The following is a 24,733-nucleotide window of genomic DNA, read 5'->3' as shown; positions in this document are numbered from 1 at the left end:
ACTATAAGTAGTTTTACATCGTGTGATATTAACATTAACGGTATCAGATAAACAAAACTAGAGGAGACTAGAAAAGAAACAGCAAACGACCAAACCTTAACAGAACTGATATTGAAAGGGTGGCCAACAAGCAAAAATCGAATACCAATCAAATTAAAGCCGTAATGGAAGCAAGAGATGAACTATCGATAATGGATGACATCATATTCAAAGGTGAGCGAATATTAATTCCGCACACACTTAGAAAAGAAATGCTAAAGAACATCCACACAGGCCACAAAGGAATAGAGAAGTCCAAGAAACATGCAAGAGACGTTCTCTTCTGGCCAGGTATGAATACACAGATAGAAGACATGGTATCACATTGCAGTCACTGTCTGGAAAAAAGTAAATCAAACCATAAAGAGCCAATGATACCAACACCAATACCAAATGGCCTATGGCTATCAGTCACTACAGATCTCTTCACCATCAACAACGTCAACTACTTGGTAGACTACTACTCCAAATATTTCGAAGTTGCAAATAGAAAACACTGTGGTAAGCTACACCAAATCCATTTTCTCAAGACACGAGATACCACTCGAACTAAGAAGGGACAATTGTCCACAATTAATTACATCCAATGAGTATTGACGATTCTCAGAAGTATGGAACTTCAAACACACATCTAACGATTTTCAGATGTATGGAACTTCAAACACACTACTATCAGCTCATTATAATCTCAGTCAATAAAATGGTATGGCAGAGAGAACCATACAAACAGACAAAGATTTACTACGAAAAGCAAAAGAAGATGGAAAGATCCCTATACCTCTGCCCCTTCAACAACCAACCAACATCGCTGACGAAGACAATGAGTCCAAAGAGCATCATTCTTCCATAGTAAAAAAATCCATCGACTGCCAGGGAAACAACACCAGCTGAGAAAGATCAACCGGTCAACCAGGAAGTTACAACAACAAGAAGTGAAAGAGTTGTGACAAAGCCTGAGAAGTATAAGGATTATGTGTGCAATTGACGTCAACACACATAGAGTCAAAAGGGCAGAATAATCCCTGACTCATTTTAGTTAGAATAGGAACAAGCGGGATAGTCCACCTGGTCTTGTTAGGTATAGTTAGTTGAAATATATAATCACACATATGTACATTAGTTAGACAATAAGACAGATATAAGGAACTATGACAATACTGCAAGAAGATCATGAACACTATGAACACTGGGAACCGATGACTGAACTCTGAACTCAATTATGCTTAATACTAACAGTTTTACATATTTCCATTTGATCTCAACAAGAATCAATACAATTAATACTTTATAGTTGCCAATATACAACAAACGAAACTCATAGAAATTGCGTGAACATCTCAATCTCAAAAAGGGGAGTTGTCATGATGTGATTACTCAGCACATCACACTATTCAATATTCATTGACTACCGGTACTACTTACTATACATAAGCTCAACTGACATCCTGTATCTGTAACTATGATAATTGCTTGAATAAAGTTAGTCTTAGAAGTCAACTCAAGACTGTGCCTCCATTCAACACAAAACATAACACAAATCTTTCTCCATTCTTGGTTGCATGAGATGTAAAACACAAGCAAGGAACTCTTTCTGAAAATATTTCTGCAATTGATAATTATGAGGTAAACAAAAGGCAAACATCAAACCACAACCATAAAAGCAAGTGACATAGCAACTTAGAGTTCTGTCGTGTTATTTAGAGAAAAACTATTCTTGAGAAATGTTTGATAAAGAAGTTCGGTATCTTTGATAGCTCACATCAGGTCAGCCTTACCAAAATGGCAAAAATTGCTCCCAAAATATAAAATGCCAGATTTCATCATAATTTCAATATATCACATTAAAGTCATGCCAAGCAACCTGTATATCAAATATCAAAGCTATTATACAAGTTTTTACAAAACATGGGGCCAATGTCCCTGAAGCTACTATAGACATGGATACAAAATTACGTATAAACAAAGATTTTGACAAAAACAAATTGGCAAAAATTGACCCAAAAATACAAAAATTGAAAATTTCATCAAATGTAAAATATCACACACTGACAACCCCTAGGGACCTGTATGCAGAATATAAAAGGTATCAGACAAGTACTTTTTGAAAAACAAATTTTTTTACAAAAAATGGCAAAATTGCGCCAAAAATACAAATTGCAGATTTCATCATAATTTCAATGATGATCATATTTAGTTCATCTGTAGGAACCTGTACATTACAGGAAAGCTCCATTAACTTAGGAATACCCTACTTCCCTACTTAGTTATCAGAGGATCAATTTTACAGACCTGCCTTTCATACAATGGCATCAGCTGGATAAGATAACATAACAATGGAACATTCACACCTTGGGGGATAAAAGTCTTCTGTTTGTCATCTGAGTTGGTCAGGCAAGGACCGGGTTTCAGGTACCATGCAAGTTAAAGCCCCAACTCCCGTATAAAAGCGCGAGAACCTACGAGAGTGGTCATAATGGTGGGATACTCAAACGTACTTGGTACGCTCCGGACGTCATCCATAAGAACCGTTAATTTAGAAATCTACTGATTAAGTTTTTACTTGGAAATTGAGGGATATGTGTATAAGTATTTGGAGATACTTGGTTTCTGACGAAATTAAATTTGAAATGACGTCTGGAACCAGAAAAGGATAAAACATTTGCGGTATATATCGCCGGTATAACTTCGATGTTCAGTTTGAATCTGCATGATTGACATGATATGCAAATTGGAAATCAGGGCTCGAAATAAGCGGTGGTCTTGCGTCAAATGACCACCATTTTTCCGTGCTTGACCTCCAAATTCTGTAACTGGTGGTCATTTTGACCACCATGTAAAACATTTAGTATTTCAGCGATTGCCGCTTTGTCTGATGGCGAGGGTACCGTTTCATCAATACAACATTGCAATCGGCCTTGAAGAAATTGTTACACATAACGTTTCATTCCTTTTTGTGGCGCAGGGCCTTCACAGGTGCTAATAAACTAAATTTCATTTTGCGACATTTATGCAAATATTTCTCGCATCAGAAAAAAAACAATTTCAAAATCCTTCTACTTATCATTACAAAACATTAGCACGAGTCAGTAGATGAGAAGTTGTTGGCAAAATCATTATCAGTTTTTTTTTCTATCCAACATAGGTATTTATTTTTTTTATCCACTGTACAGACATGTACATTTTGGGTACAGCCATGTTCAAAGACCCACCATAACATTGACCTCTCTTTTCGTGAATACAAAAAGCCTGATAATATGATTCAGTTAAAAAAAATATTGACTGCCAGTTTCCTTAAAATGACCCCCAAATTTAAAATGTGGTGGTCAAAATGACTACCAGGATAAAATGTTAATTTCGAGCCCTGCATATGTGTCATGAGCGATACGTTGTTACTTTTTATGTATGTAGCGTTGATTGTTCAACGCGGGGGATAAAACACCAAATACTCGGAGCGTACAGAAAGATACAAACGCACACACACTGTGTATAATTAATACATGCAAACACATTTGATTTGGTAGTTCTCTTTTTGGAAAATTTGTTTGTCCTGAAAAGGACCGTTTTCATTTATGTTGGCCTACCTGAGCCGTACATTTTACAGAAAGGAAGGCCTATACTGTCATTTATGCCCGACATAAAGTACGTCTGGTATGTTTGGGTTGAGACCACGGAAAAGTAGCTGCACAAATTCTGGCATGATCTCTCACTTTGTCAACACTGTCTGTATATCTTCTGTCTTCTTTTCAAATTTCAAGTACTGTTGAAAGCGCAGTCATCGCAATACGATATGCGTAACTATCGCTTAGCTGTTTCCAAAAGTGATATACAGTAGCCTCCAGAATCCAATGTGCTGACAAAACCGGGACTTTTTTTACGCCTGCTATCACCTTCGGCATATTCGGTCGTCACTGCTGGTCACTTATGCTGATCAGACGTCGAGTTGACAAACGTCGCCGGCGGCAGCTGAGGTTACTGTACAATCAGTCTCATAAGTTGCACTCAAATGTCCGCGCTCGATCCCCATCACAGCTAGCTCCAATTCATTCCTGGCAAAGAAAATTCCCGAGGCTACCTCTAGTGCTCATCAGTGACCGCTATCTTCATAAAGCCAGTTGACATAGTGTGATTAGCAGTCTGACTCTGACCACCACGCGTTTGTAATGAACTAGTATCGCGACTGAGTGGAGAGTGTAGAAGTGCAAGTGCACTCAATTTTGGCATGGCGGGATCGTTCAAAGTAGCGAAATACTAGAACTCACCATTTTATAAGGAGGGATGAACATTGAAACGAATGCTCGGAGAATTCATGCGATCACTTTATTCTGATTTTATTTTTGGTGATTAAATATTAACAGGTTTAACTTCTAAAATAAGTATTTTTCAGAAGCTTTTGAAATAATCATAAGAGAACAAATCGACACAACATTTCATTTCGGTCACCATAAAACTTGTAATCGAAGCCAAGGGAATAGTCGTTGGTACCCTCCCATCCGACAGCGCCGAGTTCATGAGACAACGAAATTTTTGAAAAGGAAACTACAACTACCATCCAAAAACTGTGGAAACTACATTTTATAATGGAGGCACAGCCCTGCCTCGTTGAACTAAGGTCGAAGGAGGAAAGGATTGTTTGTAAGACAAAAGCTCTACAAAATTTGGTAGACGACTTGGCCGTTAAGCATTGTGGTAAATGTCCAACGTCCTCCATTGAAATAACCACACTCGATAAATTTGGACATCTAGTAGGCGAATTTGCTGTTCTTTCAGAACTGTTTTTGATTTTTTCCCATTCTTTCCTGAAATGCGGCATTTCTAGGACGGCGTTTGGACAAAACGGTGCTTCATTATCAAGGCAAATTCGACTCTGCAATCAAGACTCCCTGCAAGAGTGATGTACACGATATATACTATGACTAAGCCGAGGAAAACCCCGATAATAGATCCCGTGGTAGAAAAACTACATTTTCTACAATTTCTGCATCTTTACTCGTATACAAAGATGCGGATAGCTATTGCCACTGTCATGATATGCATTATGTTTAATCATTCAAAAATGCGCTGAATACAATGACAAACGCTTCATTTTCCGACGAGAAACATATACCATGACGCATGAGAACTAAGGAGCGTCATCGATCGCCTGGCAACGTCATCACGGTTTGTACAAATCCGAGGCGACGCCGCGCCGAACCTCTGCTCCAGTAAGACTTCGAAAAAGTCTATGTTCAAGACAAACCTATTGGTGAAATGAGTGGATGTATCGTATGGAAAGTAAACTGTAAAATTGGGTGAAAATAGTATACGTAAAGTCCCCATGCAGTCAATGTTTACATTATGTGGCGTGCATGTTCTATTTTTGGAGGTGTTCAACCAGCTGTTTTAATTTGCTACTTTTGTTCACAAAGAAACCATATTAGTTATGTTTTGCTCTGCCCATTTTTATCGATTTTTTTCGGTAGGGCCCTACCGAGGGTTACCCATTTAATGCAGTCTTTCCCTAATGATACCAAATATCAAAGCCATCAGACAAGTACTTTTGGAGAATTTTTTTTTGACCATAAATGGCCAAAATTGTCGCAAAAACACAAAATTGTAGATTTCATCATAATTTGAAAATATCAATTTTGATCATCCCTATGAACCTGTACATCAAATATCAAAGCTGTAAGACAAGTGGTTTTGATGAAATAAATTTTTGACAAATGTTATGTAGGTCATTTTCACACACATATGACCTGAGTTTAATTAGTCTAGAACATTCTCAAGATCACTGCCCTTAATGACCTCACAGCCTTGAATTCAATAAGTCATGTTTGGAATGTTCTGGAAATTTACTGAGTTGTGCAAGAGGGATAATTTTAGAAGAGTAATTAGCATGTCAATAAGAGTTCATGACTGTTCTTATATGCCCTTATGTAAGCACATGGGTATAAATAGGGACGTGCATAGCTTGCGGTCAGACATTTGGGATCATGTCTCTTGCGTGTTACTTCAAGACTTTGGAAACTCCAGCAGTATTATTTCCAAGACTTTTCAAGACCTTCACTGCCACGCTGGATTTATACTGTGGACTCTGCGCAACTTCAAGCCTGCAAGCCAAAGGACTGTTCATTCATCCGACTGACTGTTACAACTCTGAGACTGGAGCCTTGCCGTCCCAGCTGAGATAATAGTCGATTTGAAATTTCATGAACCTAGAAATGTTCTTTCCTATGAAGTTTTTTTGTTGATTTGCATTCATATGGATGCATAAAACAATTTTAGCTTGGTTGCCCAAAAATTAATATTGGGCGACTCTCGTATTTGCATAATCCAAGATGGCCGCCAAATCATCTGTAAAATTCAACCATGCACCTACAAATGTTCTTTCAAATGACGTTTTTCATTGATTTGCATTCATATGGGTACCTAAAGCAAATTTAGCTTCATTGCTGAAAAATTTGTGTTAGACAATTCTCTTAATTTGCATAATCCAAGATGGCCGCCAAATATTACCTGAAATTAAACTTTGACCCACAAATGTTCTTTTCTGAAATTTTTTGATGATTTGCGTTCACATTGGTACCTGATGCAAAATTAGCTTAGTTGCAAGTTATGTGGGCATTTTGCGAAATTTGCATAATCCAACATGGCCGCGATATTATCTGTAAAATTGAACTTTTTACTAAATTGTCTTTAAATAACATGCTATTTGTCTTTTTAGGGTATTCATGGGTCTGGAAACCAGCTCAGGTCATGTGTGTGTGAAACAGCCTTGATGAACTTCCAAAATGCATCCTCTCCTTGTTAATCCAAATAGCCTGTATTATAGTACGGGTTTCATCATCATGCCTTTCTACTGCACAACTTATCAGTCGTTCTACACCCTGCAGCTTAAAACTTTTTAAGTTGTCCAAGATCTGCTACAGGTCGGGAGGAGGCACTTCCCAGCACCAGATAATGTGTAAGTTGTCTCAAATCTTGGAACACATATTGTACAAAAGGCTTAATCTGGAATTTGAACAGACAGCGGTATAAACAAAACCATATGCAGTGACAAGCGTAGAAGTTCCTGTATATCATATGTATGTGTGTTTTGATTGTACTGCAATCTCATAACACCAGTAGAGCTGATGTGTAGATATAACACTGCAATTGTGAGAATTGGCTTACGTTTATTCAAAAGTAGGCCTATTTGGAAAACGTTTGCCGTACACCAATTAGTATTATTTTCGTAATACATTCGTTTGACACGGAAACTGCTGAGTTCACCCTTTGTTCCTTTTCTCCGCATAGTAACACGAAAAATGACAAAAGAAATTTTTAAAATACAAATTTGCATATTTCATCACATTTTGAACAAATCTAAGTTGGGTTTTCCCTTAGGGCTTCAATATCAAATATCAAAGCTGCTGACCAGCGGTTATGAAGAAGAAGATTTTTTACCAAAAACGCCTTTTTATGTGTAATTTGCATATTTTTCAACAATATCAAAAACTTAAAAAAACAGTTTCTAAAATCATATTTTTGCATCTACGCAAAAAATATCAAATCAGTAAGTACTGCGGTTCTCAAGATATTTGAGTGGATGGACATCCTCACTAACAGATATAGCGTATTCCTCTGATTCTAAGACCCCCTTTCCTGAACCAAAGATGACGAAAAGATGTGGGGGGTCTAATAAACGGATGTCACTGCAAAATCGGACGCCGTAGTCAATTTATGCTAATTTAAGTAATGTTATGCAAATTTTTATGCCAATGAATTTTTTATTCACGCTACAGACAACTCAAACTTTCTGATATCGACTCATGCCATGCTGCGTAGATACTGGCAGTCGAATCTGTACAAATATAAATTAATGGAGATTTACAAGTTTTGAAATATAACGTATTTGCCATACCTTCTTTTACTAAACAAAACAATAGCAATAAATCTTTTTATTTCGTGAATAGATAATTACGAAACTTTGTACAACAAGTAAGTTCCCAGCAGCAGCTAGCTCCCCATTGCATGGCCACAAAGGTCAGACAATGATTAAAGGGGAAGTCCCTAAAATTCCGCTGGCTGTGATCTGTCAATTTACGCAATAGGTCAAAGGTGTCAGTGCATGAGGTCAAGGTAAAATTCTGTTCAGTGGGATGGTGTCCGTCTGATATTTTTTATGTTCAATTTTGATTTACCGTACTCCTTAAAATAAACGATCAATTACATGTCGTGAGTTTAATTATTTTGCTCCTAGTTTCAAAAGTCTAACTGCATCTTGAAAGGAAATGTGATCTTACGAACAGGCAGGCTCGAACAGGTAAAGTGTTGAAGCATCAGCTGGCCGAGACAAAAGATAATTGCTGCGCCAATCTGCTTATTTTTGGCAATAACCCCTGATTTTGTTTTTATTACTTGTATCGATGACTGAAATGTCTGTTGATGTGGAATTCAGTCATCTATAATCAACTGTTAGGAATGGTACGAACATGCATGTTTTTGTTCTAACTGTAAGTGTATAGGCCTTTTATGAAGTTATGAAGTTGGGTATTTGTCCCTCGCAAGACTTGAAAATCTGTTACACTATCATTCTACTCATTGCTGGACTAGTTCAGGAAAAGGACACACACACAAGCATGAAATGCCGTTCAAACAATAAATACCTTCATTACATGAGAAAAAATATGTACAAAATTGATTTTGAAACATATTAACGGAAGAAATTCAAAGAATTTTCAGTTCATGCACAGAAGAAACTTTGGATATCGCATTTCGTTTGTCGATACAATTGCCCTCTTCATCGAAGTCAAACCCGTCGAAGTCATCTTGTCTTTTTGAAAGATTTTACGATACCAATGATATTTCTATTTTCACTGGTTGCTTATACGGTAAAGTTGAACGTAAGAGAAAACTTGCAGCTATTCACAATGATCACAAAAGATACCTTACCTGATAGAAAACTGTTGAAAAAATCTTTAAAAGCACACCATTTAAAGAACAACTTTTTCATGTGCCGTAGTCTTTTGCCTCAGTAGTATGAAAACAAAAGTGTAAAAGTTGAGCGAAGCAAGTTCAAAGCTCGTGTCATTCACACGTCTAAAAATTTTCGATTGATAACGGCGACAAAAGGATTTCCCGACATCGTCACAAGATCCTATAAAAATGCGTTGATTTATCGTAGACTTTATTTTCTGACAAGTCATAAGACAGTGCACGATCGTCATGGGCAAGAAAAAAGTAATTACTTAAAACATTTTCGCTGTCAGCATGCCTAACTACCGTCGCAATCAGCTAGAACTTGGTTTGCTGTATGAACTTCGCCAAGAAGCACACAACATACACGATCGAAATGCTGTAGCCGTTGTTCAAGATGGTTGCAAAGTTGAAAGTTTGAAGCGAGACGCAGCAAGGATACCGGGCATGGTTACTTTTGACATCATCGATCGTGACTTGTCAGTCAACAAAAATACTTCTTGAAGGCAAAGAAGAAAGCATTCATCCATTCTCCAAGAGTTGGCTTAATTGGCACAGAAATGTCATGTTTTTGTTCTGGCAAATGATGCAGCTGTACTTCTGCTAGACAATCAGTCTGAAGTACTGTTTCACTGTACATATTCAGGAAAACAGACCAAATCATGCCACTGACCTAAAAAATGAAATAGTCTCCAAAAAGAGAACTACTGATACCAAACGTTTTTTGTGTTTTTATGAATGTAAATTGTCTTTGTTTGATCGTGATGAAATGAGCAAACCATACTATTGACAAGTCCAAAAACCCGACTATCCTAAATGTTCATTTTATGGTAGCCAAATTGTATCGAAATGTTCGATTCGTACTTGATCAGATGTTGAAAAATCTGCTTATTTTGATAGTAGCAAAATGACAGTAATGAAAAGACGACATTGTACTAGATCGAGACGCTAAAAAATCCGACTCTTTTAATGTTCATTTAGGTAGCGAAATCCAAGTGTAGTTTTATCGCCAGGAAATGATAGAACCGTTCCCGATTGACATGTTCCAAACCCCAACAATAGTGTGCGTGTTTTGAGGTTTGATACTTCACTTTGACACTTGTTTGTGACTTTGATAAGCAGCGTAGGTGTCGCGGATATCCTTGTCTCATTACATGACAATGGCTCTATTGTTCCAGTCAGAATTAGGGTGTACCCCCTGGGGTCTTTTAACCCTTTTCCTGCCAGACAGTAATAACTGTATCACTTCCCCATCAGCCAAGTCAGTAAAAAGCGGTATTGATCCAAAACATGACGTACCGGTATTTTCACCCACTTGGCTTGGTATGTTATTGCATCTTTTGTCCAAAAAAAATCAATTTTACAGTATTATGTTTTCAACAGCCTTCAAATGTACAGTATTATGTTTAAAATACATCATATTGAATATGTTTGTGTTTCATTAATTTTAACCATCTTGACCTGATGGTGAAATATGGACTTGGCAGGAAAAGGTTTAAACGAACTAACAGCTAATTTCGGAGGAATACGGTACATACATACATACATACATACATACCAGACTGAGGACAGACGCCGGATGGATACCCATCCAAATAGCTTCTATACACTATAGTCTACAATAGCTATAAAAATCATTTTGACCAAAAATGTCAGCAACTACCTCAAAAATACAAATTTGCATATTTTTTCACAGTTTGGACAAACCTGAAAAAGGTCATCCCTAGAGACTTATATCCTAAATACCAAAGCTGTATGACCAGCAGTTTTGAAAAAGATTTTAAAGATTTTGATGAAAAATGACCAAAATTTACTTAAAATACAAATTTGCATAAATTATTTAATCTTGCTTAGAACAAATCTGATAAAGTCATTCCAAGGGACCTGTTTATCAAATATTAAAACTGTCGGACCAGCTGATTGACTGATTGAACTGTCGGAGAAGATGATTTTTTGCCAAAAATAGCAAAATTAGCCTCAAAATGCAATTTGAACAAATCTGAATGAGGAAATCTGAATGAGGAAATCCCTGGGGATCTGCACTCCAAATAGTAATGGATTAAGACTAGCTGTTGTGCAGAAGAAGCTTTGAATGTAAAGGATGGATGGCCACCTATTTGATAAGCTCCGTATCGCTGACAGAAGACATCAAACAGGTGGTTGTCTGTTGTCAAATGGAAAAAATTACTTTTGGATTGCAGGTATAAGTTTTAATATTGGTTACAATATTCTCATTTAAACTTTGAGAACTAAGAGTAAGCATGCTCAGAACACACAGTTACCTCATTAAAAAATTGCTGTTGTGAAAATTTACCTGTAAATTTTGATGTTGACATTTTTTGGGGCGAGTTTTAAACCACTTACATGTAATGAGCGTTTTCAAAGCTTGACATGCAATCATGTATTTTTTGACATTTTCCGGGTAAGTGAAAGTGAAAAATTGGAGCAATCAGTATGAAATGTTTACAGCCACCTCATGGTACCATCAGACTCCATTACAAACTCACAAATCATTGACCAATGTCATCAATGCAATTAAAATGAAATGTCCGTAACTGGGGGAAGTAATAGTTCAACATGACAATAACAAACAAAGTTACTTTCGGAGTGAACCTATAGTATACCGGTATTTCTTCCTGATATGCTAAATGTACATTTTTGAAAACATGTTGACAAGAACATACTCTTATATGATGCTTATACTAACATTTCACTGCAAAGCAGTAAGATAGAGACACTGAATTAGAGAATGAAATGCATAAATTAGATGATAAATAAAGCTGTAACATTATTTTTAGCATTGAATTTCATACCTGCACCAGTTACAGTGTTAGATTGTGGTGACTCAGTTAAAAAGGTTGTGAAGGTTTCATGACTTCCACTGATTTCAGCTTGACTTTTGAACTTGTTCTTCAACTGTTGGGTTAACCAGCTGTCTTAGCGTTGTTCAACATCTTACTAATCTGTGATGACAAATCATCGACAGAAGGGTCGTAAAGAAAGTACTCTGCTGGTTACCGAAGTACTTCTCAAGAAACTCTGCCATGGCAGTTCTCCTTGGAACCAACACAGGAAGTCCAGCAGCTATGGCCCACAATGCCTCCATTCTAAACGGCTCATCAGGTGGTATTACAAGGACATTGCTCTTTTGAAGGTCCCTGTAAAGTTCATCTTGATAGCCGTATGGAGGGTAAGTCTTGGATTCTATGTATTTACTGGTTAAACTGTCATTTATAAATTTCGCGGTATCACTGAGATCAGCAGCCGATGACGTACGAACAAACCACTCTGGAATCTTTACATACATACATTGAAACCAATTTGCTACTTGACCCACTGCAGCTGCAAGAGATTTTAACCTTGTGAAGTCAACTTTCTTGTCTGTTATCACTGTTAGTATTTGTCTGATGGGGTCACTTGTTTTGGACATTGCATTCAGATCAAAGAAGGTGTTTCCCGGTCTTGGAATATAAATTTCATGCACTATTTGAATATTGGTTGGTTGGTAAAGATTTGAGTATTCTTCAAAGACTGTTGGTCCAACAGAGAAAACTGCAGCTGCTGCTTCTGCAAATTTCAAATGTTTGTCTGCTACATCAGCTGATGGTGTGCCATGATTTATCAAGACTATATCTGCATCTTTGAAACAGCGTTTTCTCAGTACAGATGCACACAGGAATGATGTTGAGGACTTTACATGTTCAACAATATATTCCACATTCTGAACACTTGTGAGAGTTGAGAAGTAATCATGTGGTGATAAAAGCCATTTGTAACATGGTTCATCATTTTCACATGCATCTATGATGTCATCACTCAAACATGGCAGTATGAGTTCAACTCCACAGTCAGCGGCATCTTTCTTTTCTTCTTCAGTTGCCTTCAAAACAACACAGCAGATCTTCTTTTGTCTGTTTTGTGCTGCAAGGCTTGCAAGTTGACAGTTGAGAGCTGACACTGTGTCTCCAACACGGGACCATCTTTCAGCCAGGAATATGGAAGTCATTTTGCTGTATTTACCTGTTTCAAAAGAATTATAAAATTATCATAACCATATTTTTGCTGGCACGATTGGTTTTCTCCAAGGCGTCAATTTCATACATGTATTATCAGTGTGAATATTAAGTGATCTAGTTAGACAAGAAGTGTAGATATTTTCTATAATACAACACAGGCAACACTTACCCGGTATACCGGTACATAAAATTGTAACTCAATACTGTAACAGTGTTTAGAGATCAGACAGTTTTCTTTCCTGAAGACCTTTGGATTTTAGGATTGTCAAAATTATTTTGATGCCAAAATTCATATAAATTGTATCAGGCCATTCTTAACCCTTTCTTTCTTCTTCCCTGTACATGTGGCAGGTACTGTACAACCAATCCGTTGCACACAGTAGGGATGTATCATATTCCAGGTATGTAAGAGTGCCTTCAACAGCATACTCCAAGTTCCCAAACTGAGTCGGACTTACAAGTCCGAGTACTCGGACTTGCATACTCCGAGTAAAACTGCTTACTCCGACTTGTATACTCCGAGTGCATGACCTACTCGGAGTTGAATACACCGAGTTACACATGTTTAATAGAAAAAACAATGCTGGAAAAACACAGGAAACATTCGATCTTATGATAAAAATTTGCAAACAGCGTATACACTGCTGTACTTCCAGTCGCTCACAGAAAAGAGTTGTATGAAAAACGCCATCTGTCTGACCTCTGATCTGTGTATCTTGTACAACACGCTCAAGTCATGTCATTGTCGAGAGTAGCTACCATCACGCAAATTATGAGTTTGTCTTGTCTTTTCGTTTCATTACCGGATCAGATCCTGATTTGATACATGACTTGAATTGGGCACAACAATGTTTCATGAGCACCGCGATGCAGCGCGGCGAGTTATTAGAACACTGACGCCATAATTGAATGACCTGTCGACCTGTGATGTCATGGCCTTGGTTTGCTAGCATGGCGAGGCCATGATAAACTTGCCCAAGCATTTTAGGCATATTTATGTCTTGATAAAATAATTAAACTAATAATTTTTATAAATAAAATGAGCAGTGCGCTCGTGTATGGTATGAACCGAGTGCGAGTGACCACTTGGTCGTAAATAATGACCTGACTTGACCTGTGATGTCATGCATTGATTTGGCTAATGAATGATTGTGCGATATCGAACTGAGTAACTCACTGGCTGGACTTGCCTGAAGTTTATTGGTTTTACTGTAAATGTTACGTCTTAGTCATATTTCAAGAAACTTTGCCGTCGGCCGTGGCAGCAGCTTTCTTCCGACGGTAAAATCACCGTTTCTCCTTGTGGAGGGACCGTGGTTAATATACATTGAGCAACAGATTACAAGACATTGTGAAATGAATTTTTTTTTCAAAGAGCAGATTTTCGACATATCGATCCGCGCTAGCCGTAAACTCTGTGTGTAATAAAATACTTATTTTTCGACAGATCGTTTCTTGTCTACAGCCACTTTGGGATGGCAAGGCATTGTGGTGTCTAAAAGATTCCTACACTTGTAGGATCCTATATCAACATAGTGACAGGCACTTACCAGGCCCACAAGAGTTACTTTAAGAAATTTGTGAAATTGATTTTGCTCTTCCAAATTTACCAAAAGGTAAATTGACACATTTTATTTTGCTCTTCCAAATTTACCAAAAAGTAAAATGACACATTTAAAGTATAATGTTAATTTTTATGAGCTGTTTGGTGCAATATTTACATCAAATGTTATTTCATTGTGTGATTTGAGCATTTATTTTTCTTTATAATTGCTACAATTTGGATGCTTGAGAAAATACATTGATAAAGTGACCTATATTTGAAACTTGTAAAGAAGATTACTCATCAAGCAACCTATATTTCAATTTGGTATTTCAAGCTATTTCAAAACTTAAGAAAAGTCCAATGATAATGTTCTGAAATGACAGCTTTCATAAGAAAGTTTCAAAAGTTCCAACATCATATTACTGCTACATTTCAGGTGAAACTCATCTACTTACTTGTGTTCAGCCCATCCTGCTGCCCAACACTCTGATTTCCATGCTGTTGACTAATGCTCTGACTGTCATGCTGTCTTGTTTCAGACTCTTCTACTGACTGTACCAAGGGTTCCAGTTGAAATTGATCCACATCTATCAAGAAGTAAAAGAGCCGATATTAACTCTAGTATATCATCATTTATGAGGTGCTGTAACCACTGCAGCATTTTGTTAGGTGCGACCCTTCAGCAATTATTTATCACATATTTGATTTTGTGGTTTGATCATTTATACGTATCTCTTATGGTTGTTAGGACTTGATGTTTAAGAAAAGAAATTGAATATGGTCACTTACGTCAATTTCATATTTCAATCTATTTCAAAACTGAAAACAACCATAACAGCATGCTGTGTTTTGGGCAAGTCCAACAATAATGTTCTAAAATAATTTCGAAGTTTAAAAAGTTTCTAACATCATATAAGTGTTACATTTCAGGTGAAACTCATCTACCGGTACTTACCTATGTCAAGGCCATACTGCTGTCCTACACTCTGCTTCCCATACTGTTGACTAATGACCTGACTGGCATTCTGTCTTGTTTCAGACTCTTCCACCAAGTGGACAATGGGTTCCTGTGGAAATTCATCCAAATCTATCGAGAAGTAAAAAATAACAGATATCTACTCAGGTATATCTTCATTTGTGAGGTGCTGTAAACACATTTTATTGGGTGTGACTCTTACACAATATCTATATCAAATGTTACTTCACTGTGTGATTTGATCATTAATTGCCCTTTATGATTGCTTGGATTTGGATATTTTAGAAAAGAAATTGATTCGGTCACCGTTATTTGAAAACTTTGTTTCTCAATTAACCTGTATTTTAATTCTCAGCATTTTATTCTCATGATTCAAAACGTAAGACAGCCTAGAAGGCATGCAGTGTTGTGCCCAATTCTGAAATATAGTACGTTTTAGGGATAGCCCAACCAAATATCAACCTGCTTGTAAAAGTTGAAGAAGATTATTAAATGTTGTATATGACGCCATTTTCACAGTATGGAAGTGCCACCTATCAGAATTCCTGAGAGAAGCTTCACCTTTTATGATATATAAAGTTTTCATGTTTGGCTGAGGAAATTAGTGGGGATCTGATGTTGTGACGCATCGACACTAATTGCGTTGATGCACTGAAACATGGCCACAAAAAATAAAACGTTCTGATTTCAGTTGATCATGTAAACTTCTTAAGGATGGTGACTATGCATTACCAAGAATATTGTAATTTTTCTGGAAAGCACATATGTTGTAGTTAGAAGGATGAGGATTAAAAAAAAAGACCAAAAAATGGGTGTTGTCATTCTACTTTTAGGGATAATTTACATTCAACCACCCATTATCCCATGATTTTGAGCACCATGCACACATCACTTCAGGAAAATTTGACTCTTTCAAAGAAAAACCAAAACCATGGGAATAAAAGTGTTGTTATTTCTTTACACTTGTGATTCTAAAATATCCTCTACATGTAGTATTTCCAATGCAAGCAACATGAATGAAGTTACTGATCCAATAACAAAGATGCCACCTATTCACTGTATTACCACTTGTGAAAAAAATACTGAGTCAGCGCTTTTGCATCATTGGTTTTTCAAAGAAAATCAATAATGCAATTATGATTCTGTCTAAAAATTAAGCCAGGTGACATGGTAATTGTTTTATATTTTGCAATAAAGCATCTTTCAATGGATCATGTGTGAAAGTTTTAGGAAAATAATGCTCTTAGTATGTTTTCTGCCATTTCTACCTGCAATTCTATGCCATGGCTAACTTTGCATAGGCCCTGGGTAGTCTACTACTTCAAAGTCTTTTCCTAATTCCTTTCATTACGGATCGTCAAACTGCCAACAAAGTCCTTTTCTGGAAAATGGTCTTTGAATACAGATAGTTTTCAATCGGATTCGAACCCACAACATACGGCATCAGTCGCCTAGCTGAGAGGCCTGAGACAGAACCAGTCGGCTAAATCCCCACTCTCAGTTTTCAAAGTGAATGTCAGTGCCAATGTTTACCAGCCACATTTTGCAGAGGTGCTTTTTTTCCTTGGGGTTTCGAATGATCAAAATCTGGATAATAATCATTGGTATATCCATAATACTTACAGGCAGGCATGTTTATATCTAAGTTGTTGATGAGACTCCCTAGATTGAAACACCTAGCAAATGCACCTAAACGCAAAATTTTGTCATCATCTGGGCATTTTTCCCAGCATGCTTTGCAGAGAAAATAGACATTATGGCTGCATGGGGGTAGGAAAAGCTCCATATGCCTGATTTTTATATTTATTTTCATGTATATCTTCAACAACTCACACTTTCTCTGCAAAAGTAATGATGAAAGCTTTTCTTGCATATATATAAACCTATATATACAGCTAATGAAATTTTAGGTGGACTATCCTTTTTAGGTGAAACTAAAATACTTACCTTTGTTTATGTCATGCTGTTGACTAATGCTCTGGATTCCCTGCTGTTTTCTTTCAAACTCTTCCACCAAGCTGACCAGGGTTCTCGCTTAATTTCCCTAAGAAGATTTTTCAGCAGGGTAAGATTTTTGTAACCTATGTGACCAAGCTCCTCGAGTTTGATAAAGAATTCATTTGCATTGGCCAAACCTGTGAGACCTTTAGTCGAAATCTGCTTGTCCCTTACAAGTCCATACAAAGACTTTTCTTCTTCCAATTTTAGTCTTTCAGATAGCTTAAGGAATAAACTTCGCAGTGGATCAACTTCCTCTGCCATTTTGATCTGATAAAAATAGACAGAGGAGTTATATGAAACATACTGAACATGAGAAGATCTCTGTCTGTTGTGAAGATTTACTCTGAAAGTTTACATCATAACGAGTTCACCATGCCATGCAGTGTGATTCCCATAGACTGTTCTTGGCAGAAGTATATTAAATATATCATATACAAGGAGATTGCTCTTGAAAGATATTTGCAGTCATGATGACCATTCCCTTGGAGGGTAAAAAAATCGTGATCTAGCCCTTGCTATCACATGTTTTATTGAACTGGAGAATGACGCAGGTACCTGCGCGGTCATGATAGAATACACTTCCAACATTGAGGACAGTATTATATTATGCAGGTCTGCCTTCAGTTTTTCATTGCTAGTAGTACCTTGCTGTAAACATGTCAATTTATTTCTTACTCAATGATACGGTATGTCATACTTGCAAAATTGATGTTGGTTGGTAGCCACATTGACCAGCAGAGGTGCTGCTCTTACATTGATCTGAATTCACATTTTCCTGACACATACTCGTAAACAAAATATCGTCAATGACACTGGGCTCACATTTGTTTCGATGTCAGGGCTGTCAATTATAGCCGGTCACCGGCGGCAAATCGCCGTCTGACACAGGTCTTGCCGCCGCCTGTTTTCCCTATTCAAGGCCTGCAATAATGATCTTTACACACGTTATGAATTCTTTCCTGTCCCAATTCTACCGTTGGCTACGCTGTGCTACGAGGCGCAGTCCCTGGGGCTCGTTGGTAGCCAATTTCTGATTGCTTTCAATCGGTACTGTCAAAAAGCTTTGCGTGTTCTGATTGGTTTTCGGACGTACACCATCGATATGGCTACGAAAAGAACGACAGCCAGGTTGGATTTATGGGTCCAAAAGACCCCGAGAGGCTTACACTAGCTCTGGATATAAAAGTAATGTTCATATTTGTAAATCATTTTATTTTCCTGAGGAATTTCAGTGATCGGGGGTTCAATCCATCAATGGTATAGCATGCAATGTAGATTTCATGCCGCGTCTGAGCAAATTGCCATAGCATTACGTGTATTTAGCGACTGGAATTTTTGATTTGTTTTCCCGTTTGCAGATCGTGAACACTCTTTACAATGAGTAAGAATCGTTTACTCAGCGCAAAAAAAAACTTTGTGGGGATTGACATAATTTTTAGTGAGGTTTGACTACCACTGAATTTGTTTGCACCAAGCCGCCGTTCTATGAAATGTATTCTTACGGTATAGTACATGCTGTGTACCACATACAGGCGCTTAAAACTGTCGCTAACGCGAAGCCGGGCCTGTATACTGGAGGAGATACAGGCCGGCTTGGCATAGCGACAGTTTAAGCGCCTGTGCTGTGTACTGTGGTTGTTTTGAAGGCCCGAGTATTGAAGTTTGATAAATATTTTCCGACATCCGAATCTTTCCTCAAAAGCAAATATCAGTATTCCAATCCTTCAAAATCATTTACCAAGACCAACATTTTTTAATGTTTAGGGCAATCACAAAATTTAGCTAGGCTTGACTATATACTTTCGCGGTATCTTGCACGTACGTATACAGCGATAAACCATGTTTTGAATATGGATATATCATGCATGTAGTGAGCCTACCCACTTGGCCGGCGTGGGTTTCGACAAAACTCTGACTACTGTGAGGGATATCAGAATAGATAGTCATCAGGAGAAAAGATTTGATCATTAACTTTCACGCGCAAGGATTTACTATGTAAATAAAGCAACATATTCTCAATCTTGTTGATTGAGAGGCCGACGGACAACGAAGCCACGCAATTTCATTAGCGGATGTAAACTTGAGTATGTAATTGTTTTTATGACGTAGCGTGTATCTCAAATTGTCTCTGGTAATGGTCTCGTATTCACCCCATTACATTTGTAAATTGTCACACTGGAAATTCATAGCCGGTAACTCTGAGGACACGTCTTGAAACAGACAAAAATAAAATTACAGCAGTATCAACCAGACGTAGATCGGAATTTTTTATTGTGACGTTATGACATCAGTTTTACAAGATTTTTAAAAATTCTAATACGATTAGCTGTTTTTGAATGGGAACGTATTACAATTATTGAATTTCTTTTTGCAGATGTTGTTTCTTAAGAAATAGTTTCTGCAGGTGTAGTTTCTAAAGCTACATCTGAAGAAATAGTTTTTGCAGATGTAGTTTCTGAAGCTACTGTTTCATCAGCCTGAGAATCACACAATATTGAGGTATTGTCAGCTGGTACTGCCATACAAGCCTTGGGCTTAGATGAGTACTCCAGTGATTCTAATTATGGTTCAGATTATGATTATCATTAAACAGGTTGTAATTCAACAGAATTCCCCGGCGAAATGTCACCGTGATGTACCATGATCAACAGGGTATTTGATGGTTTTTGATGTTTGACCATGAACTACCATGGTTGGCTATGATATGAGACCACAGTAGCAGTCAAATACCTTGGTCTATCACAGTTGACCACGGTCTATCATCGCTGATCTGTTCATGATTGTCAGCAACCATGGTCAACCATGTTATTTGATGACTGATTATATTTCTGACCAACGTTATCAATGACAATGGTTGACCATCGTCCTAGAATGACCAATTTTCTTGATGACCATGTTTTAAATTTTTATTTTGGTTAAATTGTAATATTGCAAAATTCTCTTCAACAAATCATAAAGAATATTTTCAGGCAGAATTTAACACATGTGTCCAACGATGAAGACAACAGGATACCAAATGTCATTATCACTCAATAAATAAACAAAATCGAAGTAAGTTATAGGTGGTATGTAGGTGTAAATTACCACATAATCCTTAAGAAAAAGAAAAGTCAAAGGATTAATGATTTGAGAAATACTATGTTTTGAAAAAAAATTAGATAGGTCAATTTGTGGAATGCACAAATTTATCAAACCATTTACCTTGGAATATGAATAAATGTACTGAAAAACATCAATGTATGAAGGTTATTTCTCTGGACATTAATGTTTTTAAATGATAAGTTTCAAAAAAGCCGTGACGAATTTCAGGAAAAGAAACTACAATTTTTTTGTTTGGTTTACAAGTCATACCACTGAATAGCTGCAATGTAGCCCATAGGCCCTGTTCAAGGGTTTTCTGTGTTGCCATGTAGCACCGAGCACTAATAAGGCCATTGCCTCAGTCCTGTGTCGATCAGAAAGTGTTACTGTCCTACGTTGATACATGCAAACACATTTAGAAAGGTAATTGGCTTAAAATCTGACTACTCACGATCATTACTTGCATAATCATACATGTCGGAAGGCCATAGAGGTACACTGACTGATTTATAGTGTATAAAAGTTGGCATAAAAGTAATATACTCTCCCATTCTCGCAAAACTAATGTTTGAAAAGGCAGCGGCAGCAGCCAGGAGGTCACAGGTCAAACAGATCATCATGTATTCGAACTTTGACCTTACAACATCACGTGTTGTAAAACAAGACTTCTGATTGGCCAATTTTGCCAAGGTTGCCATTTTGAATTCCAGTGTTGGAATATGTGAGTCTGGATAATCATTCACTCCATTAAGCCACGGTTTTTGGGAGAAATCGTCGATTACTTCTCTCAGTCAACAATGAAGGGAACACAGAAGAGGTTTAGGAGAACAACTGTAATGATTGAAGGACGTTGCCTGCGTTAGACACTTAGAGTTTATGTAAGTTAAACTTCGATCAGTGGATGTCCGTTATTTACAGTGTAATGGCCGGCCGTGGACATGTTGAATTTTCCAGCCTTTTCGTGACGTTTCAACTGAGAGTTTGCTACTTCGACACTTTCCACACCTTAGGGGACTATTTCAAACCAACCACTGTTCTTTGAGAAGTTGAGAACATATGGCGACAAGAAGTGATCTCTGTTCATATCGATTATGGATTGGTATGGTACTTATGGTAGCAACTCTACTGCATGCAGTGCATAGGAATAACATAGTAACATAGTAAAATCGGACATGATACAGTTTTATTCTCGTCTCAGGTGCCGATCATTCAATGTCTTAATGATGGAAGAAATGTTTTCGGACTTGATACAACTACTCTCTTTCCAAGTAGTGTGGGTGGTGGCATGGTTTGTACTGTGATTCATTTCTTTTGCAAGTTATACTGTTCATCAGCTCTTACCATGAAGGACACCACAGACTCACCTGATCCTGATTTTTACATGTAGCAATTGAACATTGTTTTACCATGATGCCTTGTTTATTTTGGCTGAAACTCAACATCTAATGATAAAACATCAAATCAAAGTTCTCATGTTTCCATGTACACTTCATTTTCAGGAAAGGCATTTTGAAATATATAAAGTGAAATTTATTTGTCAACAACTACATGTAACAAAAATTGCAAAGTTTTTGAATAAGTTTTTCATAGTTAGATTTTTTATATATATATGTGAATTTAACATAACATTTTTTAACTGATCAGTTTTCATTTGATACACATTTTAAATATTGTGATCGGTTGATCTTACCGTTCCAGGTCTTTCAAAGGACAGATTTTTTTTGTATATTCCATTATCAGATTGCACTTAGTACGTGTAATCCAAAAAAGATATCAACAAAAGTACCAAGAATTTATAATCATTATTCTTCTAACACTAAATTCAATATTGATATAGTTTTATAAACAGTTACATGTACCGTTACAAATTTTGATGTTTCACTTTGTGATGACGTATCTGTATAATCTGTCAAATCATTTTTAAACAGACAGAATTTATCAACAGACTTTCATGTATAAATCATTTCCTAAAATGTTGGTTATTCTTCCAACATATGGAGATATGTTTTCTACTAACATTAATATTTTGCATTCAGTATCCAGTATAATAGATCAAAGTACAAACGTTTTTATTTTGTATCTAACTAATATTTACAATGAACATATATTTAACAGCTCATTTCATGTTGAAACTACAATTATTGTATGTTCATAATAGAGAGATATTTGTTTTACTGTACAGTAATATATTGTTTTTTGATGAAACATTTATTGCCTGAGAAGGTTTTTCTTTTACAGTCAAGTGTGATTGAATGTGTCCACTGGAATGAAGACGTGTTGGAAGTATATCCTCTCAACTTTTTCATGGCTGTTCAGACCTTCTGGCATCTGTATACATGACTCCAAGGTGAATTTTAGAATCTGCTGCTCACAAAGTAAACGTATCAAAAGAGTTACTGGGTACTGGGTACATTTATATGTCACTTTAGAAACTATCATTTGTATACAATACAGGGAAAGAAGCAGCACAATGATGTCATGTACCACATGCTGACTGTCAGAATTGCTGTGGAAAAGACAATGTCAGGATTTACAATAATCTGAATACCGTGAAATATTACAGGTAGTGTGTATGCTGTTGTTGAGCCAGCAGTTACCATGCCTTTCATATGAACCCCGCCCCCCTAATCTTCATGCACACTCCATACAAACAAACACAATTTAACTTCTACTTCTCTGTGCAAATATATATTTTTTACTATTGCCCAAACTTGGTGCAAAGTTCATAACACTCTTAAAAACCATGGTCACCTGTCATTGACCACGGTGGTGGCTGTGGTTGATCATGATTGACCATGAGTTTTGGCCATGTTTGACCATGTTAGACCATAGTACTTTGTGCCATTTAACAAACATGGTCGTCTATGGTTGACCGCGGTCATATAGCCATGGTGACCACGGTTTTTTGGCAATGGTTGACGATGGTAGACCATAGTAATTTGTGCCATTTAACAAACATGGTCATCAATGGTTGACCATGAATTAACATGGTACACCATGGTCATATGACCATGAACTAACATGTTATAACCTGTGTATCAATAAACATATAAACTCTGTAATACTTCTGTTTGTCTTTCATAATTTATTTCACAAGATTCAATTTCATGTTACTTTTGATACTTCAGTTATAATAAACTTGACAGTAAATTGCCCTCAAAAGTGCCACCACAGGCCATCAATTGAAGATGATAGAAAGCTTCAGCTTCAGGAGGGGGACACCCCTCCTGGCCTCCCCCGTGTGCGCTTGCGCGTACGCCTTGCTCCGCTTCGCTCCACACAAGGCTGTACCCTCCTGTTCTTTCACTTGTACCCTTCTATTCTGAAAAACATTGACAGCCCTGCGATGTTCTACGCCAGAGTGAGTATACTTAACTAAGTTTACCCCTGGGAACATGAATACCAAGTTTCAAAGCAATCGGACAAGCCATTCTAAGAGAATTATTTTTGACCAAAAAATGAAGAAAATTGCCCCAAAATAAAATGTGAAAATTACACCACAATTTGAAGATAGTCAACCAAGGTTGCCTCTAGATAGATGCACACCAAGTTTCAAAGCAATCAGAATTGATAATTTAGAGAAAATAATTTTTTTGAATAAAAATTTTAAAAATTGCCCCAAAACAACAAATTTCATCACAACATTTACACATCACAGAAGACCACCTAGGATAAGGACTATTGAGTTTCAAAGCAACCCAATAAATACTTACTACAGAAAATGCTTTTTTGACCAAAAATGAGAAAAATTATCCTAAAAATAAATATGAAAATTTCACCAGAATTTTTAACAAATCTAATAGAGATTAAGCCTAGGATTATGCATACTAATTTCAAGGCAATTGGACGAGCATTTTCAGAGGAGATTTTGACCAAACGGGGAAATATTGTCCTAAAATACAACTTTCAATATTTCACCACAATTTGGACAAATGTAACTGAAGTCAACGTGAAGAATGTGCCTATCAAGTTTTAACCAAATCTGACCTGTGGTTACAGAAATTAGCAATTTGCAGGATTTCCCCTTTTTTTTACCTCATTTGCATATTTTTAACCGACATATTCATCTGAACAAATTCACACCTCCGCCCATGGGTGCATCCTTAAACCAAATACTAAGATGGTGGGTGCTGCGGT

General features: G+C 37.0%; 2 protein-coding genes across 4 annotated transcripts in view; both read right to left on the bottom strand.

The window, feature by feature from the left end:
* Positions 1-24,733, bottom strand: part of LOC139123811 (uncharacterized) — a 133,457-nt gene that overhangs the window by 27,839 nt on the left and 80,885 nt on the right. The window lies entirely within an intron of this gene.
* Positions 8,883-24,733, bottom strand: part of LOC139123566 (uncharacterized) — a 101,603-nt gene continuing 85,752 nt past the window's right edge. The window contains exons 1-4 of one of the 3 annotated variants that reach the window (XR_011549716.1): positions 17,462-17,787; positions 14,994-15,125; positions 10,478-12,996; positions 8,883-10,190 (exon numbers count right to left, since the gene is read on the bottom strand). Coding sequence is in view for 1 of the 3 variants with exons in the window: in XM_070689735.1 (XP_070545836.1) it covers positions 11,924-12,982 (1,059 nt within the window). In the remaining 2 variants the exon portion in view is untranslated. Of the gene's footprint in view, positions 10,191-10,477; positions 12,997-14,992; positions 15,126-15,493; positions 15,626-17,461; positions 17,788-24,733 lie in introns of those variants that run through there. The other 2 variants (XR_011549717.1, XM_070689735.1) reach the window with 2 other exon arrangements.

The sequence above is a fragment of the Ptychodera flava genome, assembly GCF_041260155.1.
Source record: "Ptychodera flava strain L36383 chromosome 23 unlocalized genomic scaffold, AS_Pfla_20210202 Scaffold_23__1_contigs__length_28996876_pilon, whole genome shotgun sequence".
NCBI lineage: Eukaryota > Metazoa > Hemichordata > Enteropneusta > Ptychoderidae > Ptychodera > Ptychodera flava.
Note: the sequence above shows the minus strand (reverse complement) of the source record. Positions and strands in the feature narration are given on the sequence as shown.